Raw genomic sequence first — 19,846 nt, 5'->3', positions numbered from 1 at the left:
AAACATCATAAATGTTTGGGAATAGTCTTTTTCTGTTGAGTGTTGCCTAAAATCAATATGCTTCGGAGTCTGTACGTTGCAATAGAAGCATAACTAGTCAACAATGTGATTACAAAGGCAACCACTCACCATGTACAAACAGAAATTCTGTGTGCGTTTTGGAAAATACAGATGACACATAAACCTGTGTTGAGAGATTCAGAGCACCCCTAACAAGCAAATACCTATTCATCTAGAATGGTCATTCCATAATCTCATCACCAGCAACTCTCTGACATTGTTTCTCCGATATATTCTAAAAAAACCACGATTCTCTTTCTCTTAAGCCAAGCCAGTCCAGTAGGGGTTTTCTGATTGAAGTGATGAGGAAAGATTGCTGTGCTGTACTTCAAGCCACCTTTCACTGCTATGCATTTATCTGGGAGCTAGCAACCAAACTCACAAAGTGAACAAACCCAAGAGCATCCCATAAGGCATATACAGGCCCTAAGGACAAGTTTAGATCATATTTCAAGGATGACTCATCTAAAAACCAACATAGTATTACCCTAAAAGCATTCTTTTCTTTTCTTTTAAGGAAACAGCTCAAAATCCTTAAGTTGCCTTTTGTATCAGATAGCTTCATGAGCCAACTAAAGAGCATTCTTCTTTTTGATAACTTAAATAGAAATATTAAATAGTTTAATGAAAAAAATATGTTCACCTATGATCTATTATCCTTGTAATGAATACCATTAACATTCTGGATGATAAATACTTGACTGATTTTCAATTTTTTTTTTTTTTCCCATTTGACTTTTTTTTTTTGGCCAAATTCAATTACAAATCACTTGAATAGATATGCTTTTTTTTCTTTTGGTTCTCTTTTTTCTAACTTACCTAATCAGGAAAAATTAATTATAATTTTTTAAGAAGAATTTTGGTTTACATTCCTTACAATCATGGACAATCACATTAATGTTCTTTTAAGACTTATTATTTACCTTTTCTGTTCAATATTACTAACAAAAAGCCACTGATTTCTTAAACTCTTTGTATTAGTTAACAACATGTGCTTTGATGGCACTTGAGGAATAACCTGTAATAATCATCTATAAAAGTATTAACTTCAAATACTAGTCACATAGCACTCAATAAGATTACAAAATATATCTGTATTACTCCTTGTATATGCAATTACGAAATGGGACAATATCTAGCAATCATGCCTCTCTGATTATAATTTGCAGGTTTTCAACTTGGTGCATAAGGAGCTCTAAGATTTTCAAAATTAAAGGTAAAAGATGCTTTCCCTTTTCATCTTCTGACCTGAAGACAGTGAGGTGGGAAATATCCTATCAATATTGTTTTAATGTCACAAAGGCACTACCACAAATAATTCAGCAAAATTAACTACATTAGTCAACTATTGCCTGCAATTCTTTTTTACATTCTTAAAATTCATAGAGGTTGCTACAGCTCTGCTCACTCTTTGGGAAGTTCCATTAGGTAAAATATTAGTTTGCTAAGATGTGCCTCTAAAAACAAAAGATCCCGATTTCATTCTAACACATATTGCCGTAACCTTTTTTTTAATTTTTCCCTTCACAAAAATGGCTCATAAAGTTGAGAAAAGACAAAGTTCTAGACTTTTGTTATGTTTGTGAACTGTACTGTATCTGATGGGAGAATTGCATTAATACTGAGCTGAAGTTATCCATTTTTGTGTCTCTTTATTCAGCAGCAAAAATGACTGAAACTACTGTTGGTTTTTTTAAAATACATTGAGCACTTAAAGAATTTATTAATATAGCACATTAAAATATTTTTATAAAAAAAGACAACTAAGATATTTGTCTTTTCTATTGTCCAATTTCTCATAGATATTTCAGATTCCCTATTGGCAATGACACACAAACTTGACAGTTTTGTCAACCTTGTGCGCACTGTATATTTTGTAATATATATCATGTAACCAGTGGGTACATGAGTAGGGAAATGCTTATCTGGGGGATTAGATAAGTAATTTTGCTGTTTACTTCAGTGAGCTACCATATTGAAGTAATTCATATTGATGAGTGTAGGCTACAGCTGTTTCTAATTCCATTCAGATATTTACCTCTCTCTGTCCAGGGAGTAGTGGTCATCTATAACACGGTGTCTATCCATTCGGTTCAGGGTATCGTAATGCGCAGCAGTAGATCGAGTCCCTCGTGGTCCCTGATCCAGATTCCGACTAAGGATAAAAGACATCAGATTCTGAGTGCGCCTGGACTACATCCCCTTACTGGTTTGTACAGCAAGTATTTGCAAACATGGTGGTAATGAGATGTCTTAGCTGACCAGTGTTTTGTATAGTTTTATTCTCACTTAATTTTAAATCTGATGGTAAAAAAATTTTCTCCTACAAAGAAAGGTGCTAAGTCCAAGGTTTATTTTCCTCTTGTTTCAGTGTTTGTTTTGGAAAGAAGAGGATTACTTCTTTTTTTTTTTTTTTTTTTATTAATATCATTGAAAGGTTAATTTTAGACAAAATTTCATTTTTCTCTCCAGACTAATACCTTCAAGGAATATTTCCCTTCCAGCTGCAACCTATACTGAAAAGAATTTTCCATGAGCTCTTGAGTTTGGCTATACTATAAAGATGTAAACTGTAGTAAGATACAGTGAGGACTTATGGTAGAGTGCAGACAGCTGAAAACACTGCCATCTGAACTGAACAACAGATGCTTGTTTTGCACTGGAAAGTTTATTTTGTAATCTCACTAGCATAGAACCTCAAAAAAACAGAACTGTTTTATTAGGCATAAGTGGTACACATAGTGCAGGCTTCATTAAAGAACACCAATCACCTTTCCAGTTTTGTACTATTTGAGACCAAAGCTTTGCCCATCGATTGCTTCACTCAGTTTAACCAGTACCTACTGATACACACTAACTCAACTTTTTCAGCTCTCTAAAACAAATCTGCAAGAATAGGAAGATAAAAAGACAAGAGTTAGCTGTAATGCTTATTGAATAACTAAAATGTAGGGTTTTGTATAGATTTGAAAATAGCGGTTTGCATGCCTCCCTCCACACAAATTCACATTTTAGATCTATAAATTCTTCTGCCTCCTGTCCTTTCCTGCAGTCTTCCCTAATGTGGGCTTCATTTTTTTTTTCACTTTTATACCATTCAGTTCTTGTGTCTTTCCTTGTCACTTTGTCTGCCCTTTTGGTACCTGTCATCCTTATCCTTTGTCATTTGCCAGTCTCTGGTTAGTGTTAACCTGTATGATGCTGCTGCTGCCATGCTCTTGTTTATTTCTGTATATAAGTGCTATGAAGATGTTGCATTACACATAAATTTTTGCCTTTAGCTCTATTTCATTTCTCATAAAGCATTTCTCCACTCTGGCTTTCCTGAAGTCAAATATAATCTTTACTCTGGCTAGTAAACTTCATACTTGCTTGCGACATTAAAAGTGAGTATAATTCTTCTGCCTTCTACTCTATAACTCTTTCCTGCAACTTCCTCTTTGTACATGTTTTAATGCTTTCATTTATACTAAAATGACAGAAAATCCAGTATAGCCTTTACCCTGCCATTGGACTCTTTTATGTATATTTCTATTCTTAAACAGACATTGACAGGACTCCTCTGCTGTTCTTCACTAACTTTTTTACTTTTCCCAACAACCAATTCTTATTCCTCTTTTCTCAATTCTAGTTTCTGTCTGGCCCATTTTCTCAGGGTATCTCTTTTTATTCAGGGTTAAAAAAAAAAAAAAAAAGTTGGGGTTTTTTTTTCTGTCTATAGTATTATTATTTTACTCATCTCTTCTTTTGACTTAAACATTTAAGCTTTCTCAAGCTGTAATTTCTTTGCAAAACTTCCCAAAGATGTGACCTTCGCTGTCTGCCCACATAATCAAAAGTCCTGCCTAAACTCTGATTATATGCATTTGTCCTGAAAACCCAGTACCATCCTGTCTGCTCAAATCTCTTTCAATAAGATTGTGTTATTGTCTTATTGTTCTAAATAAATATTTTCTTCTTTAGATTTCTGTATTATATCAGATTCTGATTTCACAATGCTTTTAACATCCTACAGAACTGTATTTCTTCTACTTCAAAGTGTTACTATTAGTTCTGTTTCGCTCTGCTGAGGATGCCTTTGACAGCCAGATTTACTCCTTAACAAACAGAAAATGACATACTTTCTCCAATGAAACTTGTTTTATAAGAAAAGTTGCTCTTTCACAACATATGTCTTCACTCCTTTGGAGTTCTCCTGAAGTTGACAGAACGTGTATGGAACAACCAGATAAGAGGCAAGCAGGATAAAAAAAGATGTAATTGCAGGTGGTGATGGTAGAAAATAATGAGCATTCTACTAGATTTACTACACCATTTCAGCCTAGCCACTTTCTGTAGTCACCTCCATCTTGCTTTTTCAAATGTGCAGTCTTAGAAAAAGCTAAACATTATGCTGTTCAGTTCCTGCCACAGTATAAACTCCATTCTGATCCACAGAGGATAACAGTCCATAAAGTATATTAGCTGAAAACTTTACAAGAGCAGTAACAATTTCTTGTCAGCTACCATGTAATGTGGCTTTGGTGGAGTTTATTGACAAATGCAGTAGAAAGACTCTGGACTGCAAAATGGCTTCTAAGATACAACAGCAACTTGCACTTCTGTGACCCAAGAGCTCCTGCCTGCAGAGGCATCAATCATTAATTGGGAGATCTCTGGGCATGCAGCATGTTTACTGCAGTTAGAATATGTCTATAGCACCACAGGTATAACAAACTCAACTAAACATGGTGCAGAAGTTTTGCTGAGTACACCTGGATTTTCATTAGAATTAAAAAAGACGTTTCTGTAAAGCAATGATTATTTTTCTTTTCTACAAACTCTGAAGTTCTGCCAACCCGATTCTCTGGGCTCAACAAGCCCTCAAAAAAATGATTTGGTGTGTGGGCAGGGAAATATTATATAAATAAAGGATTTGATTGTGACATTGTAGGAAATGACTAAAATATTTTTCTCTGTAAGTTCAAAATTATATTTAAAAGTTTCCTAAAGGAAAGTCAGGAAGCAAGAAACATTTCACACATGTAAAAAATACAAAACAACAAAAAAATTAAAAGGTTTTTCAGTGGTGTTAGACAAGTATTAATTATTACGTTGGGTAAAAGTTCTGACCAAAATACACACAGCGTGCATGCACACACAAAACCACAAACACACACAAAGAGATTTTGCTCATGTTTATGTCTATATCCAAGACAAATAAACCCAGGAGATTTAGCAAAGGCAATTACTTAGACTGAAATCAGTATAGCAGAAATCACAACAGGCTCCTCTGTGTCTACCATTTATGTCTCATTTAAGTCAGGCTGTATTTACATACGGTTTTAAATTTCAGGTAGAAACTTTCAGTTTCTGCCTGATAGCTGTTTCTGTTGATACAGGATAATTTGGGATCCTAATACCTCACTAATGCAAAAGAATATCATCTAGTCTGTATATGCTAGAGGAAATGGTAAGCAAACATGTAAGAGAATATAAAGTCAAGAGAATTTTAACTTAACAAAAACAACAAAGATAATAGAAAGGAAAACAGAACACAAGAGAATCAGAATGGCTGTAGAAGAAACGGATAGGCACATGTACTGGACAGGAAATATTGGATACCAGATCTTCATTATTATGGGAATTGTGAACATTGTGGCAAAGAAAATAACTTCCCCTTTTATTCCAGCTGAATTCCACCGTCTGGAAACCTACTCATTCATAGTGACAAAAATGCTGGAAAACAGGCTTCATTCCCCTTTACACTGACCCTTCTGCTTCCTCTTAAGAAAGCTTATCCACCCAGGAAAATTCTTAATTCTGGCTTACACAATATATTCAGTCAAGTAGTAGTCATTATCCAAAATATTAGCCTTTGGAAGAAATGTCTTGGTCTTTGTTTCACCAGATATAGTTATCAGAGGCCTTCTAAAATCAGGAGTTGAAATTTTTCTGTATAAAATTATATGTGTGTCAATTTACTCTTGATGCTTTAAAAGTTAGAAAAAAAAAAAAAAAGTAGAAAGCAAGCTACTACAGGCAGGAAGTATGGCTCTCCCAGAATCTTAATTCTACACAGACAAAAGGGTTGAAAACAGCCACTGACAAATGAATGCTAAAAAGATGTCAAACCGTCGGACCATCACACACTATAAAACATGGCACCTTCTAAATAGCTCTTGAAAGTGAAAATCTGGAGAAATATATTTCATTATTTAGATGGGAATATACTGATTTTTGATGAAAAATAAGACAAAATTAAGTTAATTTTTGTATATCACGATAATGTAAGAAAAAACATTATTGGCTTTACAAAGTTTCATAAGATTTAACTAATTCATTGCAATTTTGAAAGTCTGGAGATTCTTTCTAGTATTGTTACAGGATCAATATCACTTAAATTTATATACCTGCATAGTTAAATAACAGTTTACCTTTGTGGGGGAGGGACACTGGGAGACCACGATCTAGTCCGTCCTATACTATCTCCACGGTGAGGGGACCCTGATCGAGAGCAATGATTAGATGACATAACTTGTTCTGGCACTGATAGTGTTGAACTTTGAAGATCTCTCCCATTATGTCGATAATCTAAAAAGAAATGCAAATGCAAATATATAATGAATCTGAAATTGCACTTTTTCACTTCCTACCACATCTGTAGTAGTTAGAAGCATGATAAAAGATGGAATTTGATGAAGAATGCTACCATGTCATCTTCTTTGGTTTTGTAATAAAAAATACATACATAAAGTTGATTCCTGTTGTTATGCTTCGTTTAAGTACAGCTATAGTTCTTATACTTTAAAGGTATAGAAATAAACTGCCATGCACCAAACTGAGGATTTATAATAATCAAAATATCCAAATTTACTATTTATTTGTGGTCAATATGATGCATTAATAATAAAACTAATAAAACTAACCTGTTTCCTTAGAAAAAACAAACAAAATTGATTATTCCATTTTTACTTAAAATTGCAAGGTAATGATTGTGTATAATATACTTCAAACAGAAATGTCCACAATTAAAAACTAATCTGAAGTTCAGCTCAAAAATTTGGGATAGGAAATTACTATGTGGTTAAACACAGACTTTGGATTCAAAAAAGATTTGTATTTCAAAAACAAAGTACAATGACTCAGTGGCATCAGATTTCACTCATGGTTCTGAACTTAAACACCACAATTCCTTCACAAATATATGAGCTAAGGCCACACGGACTCCTGCGTACATTCTGGACCTAACCTTGAATTAGGATAATTGAAGGCATAAATGGTCTAAGCAAAATCCATCACGGTTACAATAGCTTAAAAGGCTATCACATGGACATTTTACGTAGGCTTTTAAGAAAAATCTTTTTCTAAAGTTGGATATATTGAAGTGATTGTCTGCATCTAACTGAAAAAGCTGAATTCACTGCCCTAGGGTACAATACTTTCTGTGAAAAAAATACCAGATATACAGGAATTTCAGAGAAGTTTCCACAAATTTTGTGAAGATCAAATTAATACATGATGATAAGAAATGAAAGCATTGCAAATCTTAATCTGATTATAACGTTTTGCAGAAACAGGTCTTCAGACAGCTCCCGGTGGCTATTATAACTGATATAACGACTTTTTTCTTCTGAAGGGAGTAAGCAAGTAAAGAATATTTAGAGACATCCACCTGGCACTGAAAAAATTCTGGCTCATAAAACTTTAATTCTTCACCTATGAGAATCTTCTGAGAGTCCAAGAGTATTTGGTCTTCTACTCCAGGTTGTTCTTACTTTTATTCCTGGTAAGCACCTAAGCAAAACTTCGTTAATTCAGTTCATTTTATGTTTACAAGAGTCCAATACTTCCGAGTATTCATATTCACTGTAAGGCCTTAGGACCAAGAATATATGTGAACCACTGTAATTGATAAATAACTTCTTCCTCCTATGTTTAGGTGTAAGATTCTTTGTGTGTGTCTGTGTGTGTGCACTTAAAGGGGAAAAATAGCACCTCATCATTACATTACATTATTATAATAATGTTGAGGATCAGATACTCTCCTCACTTCGAAGCAATCAAGTCATGTTACAAGTAGTTTCAGCTGAGAGTCAGTAATAAACTACAGACTTTTATCCCATGTATGAATTTATTAGCATACCCATGTACACTTATTAGCATACACACTGATAAAGCATATAAAGACCAGGTCTGGGTGAAATCATCAGAGACAGGGGGAATTCTATCTTTGTTTGAAACAGGGTATTGTTCACTAACCAGTAAAGTATAGAAGTTGTCTGAATAAAGTTTTTGCAAGTCAGTCTAGAAATCAATAGACTCTGCAATTCAGCAGTTCTTCAAACAAAAGAGGAAATACTAAATAGAAGGAAGCTCAATAATATTAAAATTTAAAAATGTAAAAAAACAATAACAAATCTCTTAAATCCGTAAGATATTTGCCAGTTTTATATACTAAACATTTTTTGTTCTCAATACAAAAATAATTCACAGAGAACTACTTATTGGTAATAGCAGCACTTCTAGAGAAAGCAGGGAAAGTACATACGAGATATTTTAATTTGCCTGACTCTGGTCAAGATGTCACCAAAATAAAAATTCTACAGGTAAGAAACAGGCAACCAATTGAATACAGGAGACCTGTGAGGAGCTTTGTACTACCTGCTACCCCAGAGAACGAAAGTGCTATAAGCAATTCTAATAATTAATACCACAAGTGAGAGCTCTGCAAACTGTTTTTGAATCGCCTAGAAGTTATTTTCTCTATTAAGTGTTATTTTATATATTTTACTGAACTTATGTTATCATTAAGACAACAACCTCTATGTTTCATTGAACTAATTAAAAGCTGGTGTATACACAGTAAGGAATGTACTGAAACAACCAGCAGTTATTATGCTATGATACCACACCATATACTGAATTAAAACAATATCCCAAATCCACATTTTCTGCATATAAACCCAGCTGTAATTCAGATAAATTAGAAAGGCTTGGTTTTTAACTATGACAATAGATGATTAATTGCAAACAGTATCCTTATAATGCAAACCGTATTGTTTCTAATTTCACAGTGAACAAATTATTACGACAATGTTTAATATTTTCATTTAAAAAAATAAAAATCTGTAAAAGTTCTTATCAGTTATTTTTTCAGAAAAGTATTGTAAATAGCAACAATAAATAAACAAATTTCTAAGGATAGTCTTAAAGTGGCAGAAAGTTTTTAATCTTTAAAAGACAAGTTCATACATTTGGCAAAACCAGAAAGTTATCTCCAGCAAAGTATAAACTGAAAACTCACTGTACTGTACTGCTACCCGGTTTGCATGGCAAGGTTTTGATAGCAGGGGGCTACAGGGGTGACTTCTGTGAGAAATTTCTAGAAGATTCCCCCCTGTCTGACAGAGCCAATGCCAGCCGGCTCCAAGACAGACCCACTTGCTGGCCAAGGCCAAGCCCATCAGTGATGGTTGTAGCACCTCTGGGATAACATATTTAAGAAGGGGAAAAACTGTGCAACTGCAGATGAGGAGAGAGGTGAGAATATGTGAAACAGCCCTGCAGACCCCAAAGTCAGTGAAGAAGGGGGAGGAGGTGCCCCAGGCGCTGGAGCAGAGGTTCCCCTGCAGCCCGTGGTGCAGCCCATGGTGAGGCAGCTGTGCCCTGAGCCTGTGGAGGTTAATGGTGGAGCAGATCTCCACCTGCAGACTGTGGAGGAGCCCACACCAGAGCAGGTGGATGCCCAAAGGAAGATGTGATCCCATGGGAAGCCCACAATGGAGCAGGCTCCTGGTAGGACCTGTGTGCCCATGGAAAAAGGAGCCGACACTGGAGCAGGTTTGCTGGCAGGACCCAGTGATCCCGTGGGGGACGCACGCTGGAGCAGTTCATGAAGAACTGCAGCCTGTGGGAAGGACTCACATTAGAGAAGTTCATGGAGGACTGTGTCCTGTGGGAGGGACCCCATGCTGGAGCAGGGGAAGAGTGTGAGGAGTCCTCCCCCTGAGGAGGAAGGAGCAGCGAAGATAACATGATAAACTGACCACGACCCCCATTCCTTCTCCCCGTTTGCCACTGGAGGGGAGGAGATAGAGAAACCAGAAGTGAAGTTGAGCCCAGAAAGAAGGGAGGTGTGGGGGGAAGGAGTTTTAAGATTTAGTATTTATTTTTCATTATCCTACTCTGATTTAATTGGTAATAAACTAATTTCCCCGAGTTGAGTCTGTTTTGCCCATGACAGTAATGGGTGAGTGATCTCTCCCTGTCCGTGTCTCTACCCATTCATTATATTTTTTGTCCCCTGTCCAGCTGAGAAGGAGGAGTGATAGAGTGACTTTGGTGGCACCTGGCATCCAGCCAGGGTCAACCCACCTCACACATAAGTGAAGAGCAAGTTATTATGGACTTATATATAATTAAAACAAAACATGATTTACCATACAAGTACACATGACAGAGTATTGTCTATATTCTAATAATGCATATCTATAGATATAAAAACCACATAGATGGGTTTTATTATTCTGCATACATAGGGGGCATTTGTAGCATTTGGAGATGAAAAACATAATGAAGAGCAGTAATATGAAGAAATACTTTAAAAAAATCTGACATTTAAATCATCAGTTTTATACAGTATTTTGTATGTACAGACAGCAAAGTACAAGGGGAATGAATGACAGCATAAGGTGTTCTACCTAAATGAACATAGTAAAGGGCAAATAATTAAATTAACAAAACAAACAAAAACCTGCTCTGACAAAAAATTTCCTAGAAGTGAGAACTAGTAAATCAAAATAATTAAATTTATTAAATCTGCATACGTAAACAAAGTAATTACTTTGAAATAAAAAGCCTCCTCCAGCTCTAGTTTGTTATTGTAATTGACCACTTGCACGTTATTGTTGCAATAAATCAAGATATATGACTAATTAAATTGTCAAGTACAAGCCTGATCAAAAAATGTTTTACATTAAATTGGAAGCAGGCACGCAATGCTTTCTGGTAACTAACACTGATAGTGCTTCCTTATAACAATTTAAAAAGGCAGAAACAATCAGCACTCCTAATAATTCTGCATCAACAAAAGTAGATATGTTAAGTCATATCTGTTTTGAAGACACAGATTAATATTATCTATGCTTTGTTACCAGAAAATAAACTTTGAAATTTATAATTCATTCATTTAAAACAGAAACTATTATATTTATAAACTTCTCTTTTGACAGCAGGTCACACAATGAGAAGTACTATTTTCAGCAGGGCAACCCACTAACATGAGTTCATTACAAAGTCATCCTTCAGTTTTGTAGTTAATGTAGCTCTCTGCGTTATTTCATGCTACGTATTTTCACTAGCTAGTAGTCAAAGCAACATGGAATGTATCTCACACGGAAAATAACCACATCATATGTTCACAGAACATAAGTTTTTGTGAACATCTGTAGAATTTAATACTTTTATTCAATAAAACTATCCATTCTAGAAATCCACAATATCAGAAGATACTAACATGTTTAATATAGAGAGAAAGGAGTTTAGGGATAGATACGGTAAGGCTCTTAGTTTTCTTGAGTATAGTCATTATCATTTCAAAACTTTACACCCATAACCAAATCTAAGCTGTAAAGGAAAATATTTAAACTCTGAATGTATGAGTAAAATCAGGTGTTTCAGAAAAATTATCCCAAAACTACATGTTTACACAGCCATGTAGATACAGCTCACAGAAGATGCCATGTTTTGAACTTAGTTGCCAAAATCAAGGATGCAAGAAGGATGCTTCCACCCACTCAGGATCCAAAGCCCTGCATTTTATACTGACATAATGTATCTTAGAGTATTTTTTAAAAGAATTGAATAGGGATAAGGTGAAAACTGTTTTTTCATTTTCTGGGAATCTAAGAAAACTGCTAGTCTTATGTAGGAGCAAGCTGACTAGTCACTTAGACTATGCCAGTTCTCAGAAACATTCAGAGAAACAAATATAAACATGCACAAAATTTTCACATCCAAAAAGTAAGAGCTTAGCAAGTTTCTTGATCAGTTTTGGATTTAAAAAGATCTGACTAAAGGTAGCTTTGGCAGATCAAATAGTTCAGTACAGTATCTGTCTCAAAGGTACTTGGTCCTGGTACATCACAGTTTAATGATTTATTGGGTTTTGAGGCTTTGTATTTATAAACAAGCTCTCCTTATTTATAATAGTGCAGAAATTTTTTGAAATATTTGTTTTTTATTAAAAATGTCAACGGTTTACTGTTTTATTTTTAGATTAAATGCAGTTTCCAAGTTTCAGGGTCAGTGTAATTTCTATTTTACTTTCTGAACCTAGAGATCAAAATAGTATAGTTAAAAGAATAGTTAATTATATCTTATCTTAAACATGACCACTACTGTTCAAGAATGAAACAGTTGTCTGTGCTTGAATCACAGAGACAGCACTTACAGTATGCCCGGCCAGTGGGATCCACCATGTCTTTATGCTACCTATGCACTAATTTTTTTCTCCAGCTGAAACCATATGAAAAAGATGACACATACTAGACTCTACCTTAAGACTTCAACTAGTATGGGATTGCAACCCATAATTTAGAAAATATAAGAGAACACCCACACATATTCCATACAGTGGGATATGGCAGGAATATAAAAAGTACCTAAAAAACTGTTTAAGAATGAACTCCTAAGATTGTGAGACTGATGATACTGAAATAATTGATTCAATCATCTTTCACTTGAATTCCAATGGCTTTTGTGCAATTACTATTTTTCAAATAAAATCCCTCTGTATATAGGAAATTTGTGCCTTTCAGTGACACAGGTTTCAGAGGAAAGACAAGCCATCTGTGATTTCCCTGCAGCCACAAGAGATGCACAGAGAGCAATGGGCCAGATCCTCAGTACCAAAGCCTCAGGAAGATGACAGTAACACAGAGCTTACATGGGAGGCTTAACAACATGCCTAGCACCAATCCATACACCCCAGAAGTGGCCAACACTAATAAATATGTTTCGCAGTCAATGCTGGAGTTCTTCTAAACCCCAAACAGACTTTAAAGCTGCTATTGATGAATCATGGACCATGGGATATGAAGTGGCAACTTTGGTACTCCTACCTTGAGAACTTAATTCTCTCTAGTAGGTGACCAGCTTTGCTTGCCCAGTCATTGAAACAGTTATGTCCTTCTCAAGAGAGGTGACATTCCAACAATTATGGTGACATTCCCAATTGAAAAAGGTATGATTTAACTTCGGATTTCAAAAATATTCCATGTCTTGGAAATAATGTTAGAGAAAGAAAGTAAAAATATTTTCTTGTGGAAATTTCAGACAGTAAAACCAGGTCACAAATGCAACATGACCAAGGAGCTGCTATTGAGCAAAGCAGGTAGCTATTTATAGCAGTAGCAAAAATAGGATAAACATTGGAATCTGCTTGCAGCTATATATATTAAATCATTACCATAGAATCGAAGGCTCCATAACTATGCCAAGCCTCTTAAATCAACATACAGAGCAGTGAACCTGATAATCAGTATAGAGTTAATCAGCAATGAACAGCTGTGAGCTGTGGTCACTTAAAAGATGGGTACATGACAAGGATATCTGCAATGCCACCATCTTCTTTTCATGGGAGGGTTTCATTAAAAACTGTGACACATATCAAATGAGGGATTTTACGAAGCACACTAAATATAGCTTCCTTTGAGCTGAAGTTTTGATTTTATGTTTTAAGAGAGAATATTAATTCATTTGACTTAAATATTCATCCACACAGTATGGCTTTACTGTGTTAATATTACGCTATGCAGGGTATGTTCAGTAAATATTAGTATTAATGAACTGTTATCAAATTCTGCAGGTTTCAGCCACAAAATTACAGAAAATCACAAACCTCCAAATATGAGGTTCACATCAATAGCACTAAAGTCAACCTAAAAAACCTCCCTGAAAAGTACTAATGAAGCTTTTAATTTAGATGTCTTGCTGCTCGATTGACTTAAGAGAAACTCTGTGTGAAAACTGTTCTAGAAAAACAGTATTAGATTTTCCACTCATCACAGGCAAAATAATTTACTTGTTTCAGACACTGATGCTGTGATGATTTCTCCACTTTAACATCTGTACCTGACTGAGGTGTCAAGCTTTGTCTTTATCAGATATTTAATTTTTAACATTCACTGTGGTCAGGCTTAGAAGAAGCACTAATTAAATACAATTATATAATCAAATTGCCAGAAATGCTTAACATACCAAGATTTCACACATGGGCACTCTGGAGACAGTTCAGTTCTTTTATACAAATGTGCTCAGCTTCTGTGGTGATTTGAACATCTAAATACAGAACTTGGATGTCCTCTGAAAAAGTGCTGACACTTACTGATCAAATAAATTGTATTATTAATATCTGAATACTCCATAAATTTAAGATACATTATGCATGAGCTTGGGGAGCTTTTTTTGCATCAATATATTATTCTACAAATATGGAAATAATGAATATATAGTGAAAGGAACTGGAAAACATTACAGTAGGAACAACTGGTTACTTGCTGCACAGTAACTCGGTTCCTCAAGAGGTGTTTTTAGCTCTGTGGCACTAATGGTATGTATGGGCCCATTACACTTGAGACAATTCTTTGGATCAGTAGTGCATATGAAGAGTGTTCCCACACAGTAATAAACCAGAGTGTGCTGAGTTTTCAGTGCTGTCCTTACACCCAGTATGACATACAAAGCTTGAAAAAAACACATACTATACAGATAATATTTCCTCTTATTTAAGTATTCAACTATGTATATTTTCTGCTGCTCAGAAAGCCCCCGAACAGTCCTTTCACAGAGCATTTTCTTCTTAGAAGTGCTCGTCATCACATTTGTAACTCATCCCATCTCCCTTATGTGAGAAGTATCCATCAAGAGAGCCTCTGATCGAAATGCAAGTCCCCTGAAGCTTTCCATTATCTATTAGATGCCTTTAACACTCTGTAGATATTAGGACTGTGGTACAACATGAACTAACATACTGAGTTCATATTTATTTAACTTTACTCAAAGAGAATGCTACAAGTATTCATAATCTGAAAACAAAACTTGAATTTAATTACATCTTTACTTTTGAAGTGATTTTAAAATATAAAATTAATTTTTCGAAATTTTTTTTAATTGAGAGAGGGTTTGAGTGTCTGAAGAGAAAGATGTTTTGTCAACTGAGGAAAGGATACTAAAGGAATTTTTTGAAAATTGTAAAAGTATTACTAAACTTTGTCTTTTATACATTAAAAATGAAACTGAAAACACAAGGAAAAGCTTGAAGAATTATAAGAAAAATTCCTGTGTTAAGAACTGTAGGCATGAAGTTGTAAATAATACTCATCATTTGTTTAAAAGCAAGGAAAATGGTTAAAGACCCATTGACCTAAGAGACAGCTTGAATTTCACTTCCAATTTTGGGTGGAATTTTTGAGACAAATAGATACTAAGCTATTTTTTACTCAAGGAAGAACCCACAAAGAGCAGATTTTAGAGCAGGGGAATGGGTATGAACATATAATAAAAGAAAAAGCTTGTCAATGTTTATGTCTGTAGTTACTGGGCTTTGGAGCACTACAGATTCCCATTCAGGGCTAGCTGGTGACCTACAATGAAATCCTTTTTTAGTAGGGTAGAAGCGATCCACTCCATGTACTAATGCTGTAAGATGTCTTTGAATAGGCAGTTGATTTCAAGCTGTAACCAAAGTATATGTGTGTTCTGTAACTGCTTCGAGCAGCATTCATCAACAGGTATAAAAATTCAGTTCACATTATCAGCAAGTAGAGGGAAGGAATTTTGTTCCTCTGCAGGAAAGGCTGCAACATGACAGTGAAAGAGTTCTTTTGAACCAAGGACTCCTTGGGTGTTTGGAGAAGTGAAGCAAAAATGAACAATTCCTTTTCTTTCTTCTTCAAAAAGAGAATCATGTTTGTAAATTCAACAAGAATTTCTTTACTACTTTTTACTATTTTTTCCAATCTATTTGACTCTAACTATCCTCTGAATAAATATCTTATTTGTATTCTTATTTGCTCCCAAAACATCTTGCATAATGAGAAAAAATATAAATGTTTTTCTTCTTAAGGCTGGAGACTCCATTCTTTTACTTGGAAAAGCTTTTCTCTACAGAGACTTGCAATGCAGTTTATGCAGAATTCCCTGCCTTATAATTTTTCCAGGGTTCATCTTTTGAAGCATGTCTCAGATTACAAGTGTTTCATGTAATGATGTAGTGCGGATGAGATAACAGTGTAGAATTTAATTTTAAACATTAATAACTCACTATTTAAGTCTTACAATGATAGGTGAGACTTTTTTATGATTAAGTGGTCTTGACAATACATGTTTCTGTTCACAAAGTCAGACTCAGCAGGTTACTAGTACTCAATAGATTACAATAGGTTTAACATACATTATGAGTAAGTACCTGGAAAGAAAACTATTTAGAAATTATAGCCCATATTCATTACACTTCGTTAAATGTAATGCCCATTCATCTTTGGTCAATAGAAAGAAAATAAAAAACCCACCCCATCCTGATTTTCATTAAATTGTTTTTACTATTATGATAATTTAAATGGTATTTTGTAAAGTGCTCTGGAATTTTCCTAAAATCAATATAAAAATACTGTATTGCTTTTGCCAATAAGCATGCAAGAGAATTCTAGTAGTCACATGAAGATGCTGATGTGTTCTCCCACAGAACTGCCGATGACAGACAACTTTACGAGGGCCAAAGTTTATTTTTTGGGACAGCAAAATGAATGCTTTAAATGGTTTGAAGGCCATGTACAGGCAATCGGAAAGAACTGCTAGTGCCTCTCCTTCCACTATCCTGTGGTAAAATCAAATCCAGCAGAGATGAGACAGAATAGATTCTGTTCTAGTGGTTTTGATCCCAAGATGAAATTAATATATACTGTATATGAGGAGAGCTATTTTAAAATCTTGTCAAAAATTATTTTTACAAACTTGTTTAAATAAATAATTTGTTAAATTTCTTACAGTAGCTGGTATAAAATACACATCTAGCCAGAAAAAAGGTCATTGACATTCTTCATCTGGTTTATCATCATTATTTTATTAAAAAACCTTTGCTGTTGACAAAAACAACACTCTTTTATTGGACTTAAATTTATTAAGTTTGTCTAAGCAGGATAAGATCCAAGCCAACAGGAGTGATAGGTTTTACGAATAATTTTTCCAAGAGATGCTTGAACTTTCTGTAAAAATTAGAGAAAAGAACAGTATGGGAAATAGACATAATTTGAGCATTTTATCACCAGGAAATTAAATCAGTGGATCAAAAGTACCGCAGCAGTGACAAACAGCAACTGCAGATGTATTAAAAAAACATAATGATGCATGGAACTGTAGCTTATAAAGTTCCGTCTGTTTCAGCAAATACACTCTAACACAATGTTGTTTATAGATGTACATTGAGAAAGATCTTCCATTGCTGGATTTCTACTTATCACCAGCTTATCCAAAGACTAAGTCAATCGACCCTATTGAACCAATACCAGAGAAGTTATATAAAAAGGTGTTGTGAAGAAAGAGAAAATCTTAACTTCCATCAGGAACATGGTGAAGGCAGACAGCATGTATCTTTTAATGAACTATAAACAAATACATAATGAGATCAAGCGAGGTCCATGGATTTCACAGAATCATGGAATCATAGAATTGTTTGGGTTGGAAGGGACCTTTAAAGGTCAACCAGTCCACTGTTTTGAATAAAAGTAAATTAAAGAGGTACCAAGAGAGAATTCTTGCCCTTCTTAAAGGTTTCTGGAGTTTAGCTCTCAGGTCCAATACTCTGAATAATCATTTTATGGAAAGGATCACTGAGACTACCTGACAGGTGCTAGCAAACATATTTGATGTGATACAGTATTTATATGGCAGAAGGAAAAAGAGCAAAGTGTCATGTTAAATAAAACCTGAAAATACAAAATGAAACAACTGGGGTAAGTAAGAAAGAAAGAAAACAAAGAGAGACAAATGGCTTCATGTAAAGAAGTCATATCTTTCAACCAAGATTGTGATGAGTCTACAAATGAATAAAAGAACCTTAAATGAGAGAAGGATGTGGATGATAAGACAAGGATAAATCAAAAGACTTGCAAACATAGTGACAGCAGCAGCACAAAAAAATCAAAGCAATAAATAAATATTTCAAAACCAAAGAACATCAAACTTTCCCACCCACAGAGCCAGTCTCAATTAAAATGCAACTAAGGTGTAGAACTGTCAGCAGAAATCTCAAATCTAATAGATCCTAAAGGAACTAAAGGTACATGAAAAACTCAGGTAAGGGAAGTAGACTCATTCACTGAACTGTAAAGACCATAATTTCACAAGTTGTCAAAAGAGGAGTTTATGAAATCATAGAATTGTAAATCCAGGTGTTTCACAAGAATCCTGCTGATGTTCAAACACCAGCTAAAACTCGGTACCTTTTTCCAGGACAATACAAAGATTTCCGTTTCAAAATGCCACCATACTGGCCACTCTAGACATACAGCCATCAACCCCCCTTTTTTCCTCCCTTTATTATTAAACTCCAAAGTTAAGTTGATAGATTTCTAATTTAACTAACAAACAGCAATATGAAAGTCCTTTCCTTTGGGAGGACAGGCAGTCTGAAAGCCTTAGTGACTACTAAGCACATACAGAAAGCTAACAAACCTAAGACTGAAAGTACACTAAGCAGGAACAAGGGACTTCTCAGGATGACTGACTCTCTGGTGCCAACACTTCACACCACTCTAGCTACACATCCTTCCTATCTTCTGACTGTAGTAAAGCAAGCAGGGGAGTAGGAATATAAAAATACCCTATGTTTTCCTAAATACCTTTTGAATTCAAGTCTGAAAACTCAGCCTATTACTGTTTGAAGATAAATGATTTAAGGAAGACAGAAAAATGAGTGGTCTTGTGTCCACAGCATTCATTCAGTCTCTGGTAAAATTGTTGGAATCTTGGAGTACAGCAAAACCTTTGAGCAGAAGTTAACAAAAATCTGAATGCTAATGCAGAAAAGATTTAAAAATATTCCTTTAGGATAGAACAAGTTTTACTGTGGAATATCTGCAAGGTTAGATTGTTCCAACATGAACAAGAAGAACTTATGTTTAAAAATGTCCACTTTCTAGACATTCTAGTAGAAGACCTACAATGTACAACAGCCAATAAACATGGTAACGATATGACTTGCCCTGTTTGTATTACAAAGTCTGCATAATATTATGTTAGTTTAAAAAGGGCTTCTTGATAAAATTTACATGCTGTTTAATAAAAAAGAAATCCATTATCCCATTTTCCCAGGAAGCACAAGACCTATGGCAAGGGAATCGCAACATAGCAGGGTCAAAAATTAATCAGAGCCTAAAAGATAACCATGAAACATCTGGAAATACATGGATGGCTACATAGACAACACAGAAATGCATCCAAGCTCAGACTGGTAACAGTTTTTAAGACTGAACTGTGCAAACTCAAGGAATTAGGTAGCTCACCATATGTTTGGATATATCGATATTTTGCTGCACCCCGTCTTGCAATATCCCAGGTTGACTATTTTACCTCATTTTTTTCCTCTGTTCCCAGGTCCAGCTGTGTTCCTCTGACCCCTGTTTCCTATACAGCCTTCTTTAGCCTGCCAACAGCATACCCGGTGTAAAAGTTGCACATATACTGATGGGTGGGTGCATGGCAGGAACACGTTTTGACTGACCTGCTGACCACTGTCTTACAGCTG

The 19,846-nt window shown here is 35.1% G+C and overlaps 1 protein-coding gene across 1 annotated transcript in view; it reads right to left on the bottom strand.

Moving 5' to 3' along the window:
- The window catches only part of RIMS2 (regulating synaptic membrane exocytosis 2), a 408,362-nt gene that overhangs the window by 158,152 nt on the left and 230,364 nt on the right, over positions 1 to 19,846 (bottom strand). The window contains exons 18-19 of the mRNA XM_026842040.1: positions 6,477 to 6,633; positions 2,099 to 2,215 (exon numbers count right to left, since the gene is read on the bottom strand). Of these exons, the coding sequence (XP_026697841.1) occupies positions 2,099 to 2,215; positions 6,477 to 6,633 (274 nt within the window). The remainder of the gene's footprint in view (positions 1 to 2,098; positions 2,216 to 6,476; positions 6,634 to 19,846) is intronic.

This window comes from Athene cunicularia (genome assembly GCF_003259725.1).
Source record: "Athene cunicularia isolate RWA chromosome 2 unlocalized genomic scaffold, athCun1 chr2_part1, whole genome shotgun sequence".
Taxonomy (NCBI): Eukaryota; Metazoa; Chordata; class Aves; order Strigiformes; family Strigidae; genus Athene; species Athene cunicularia.
This window is presented reverse-complemented; position numbering and strand designations above follow the sequence as displayed.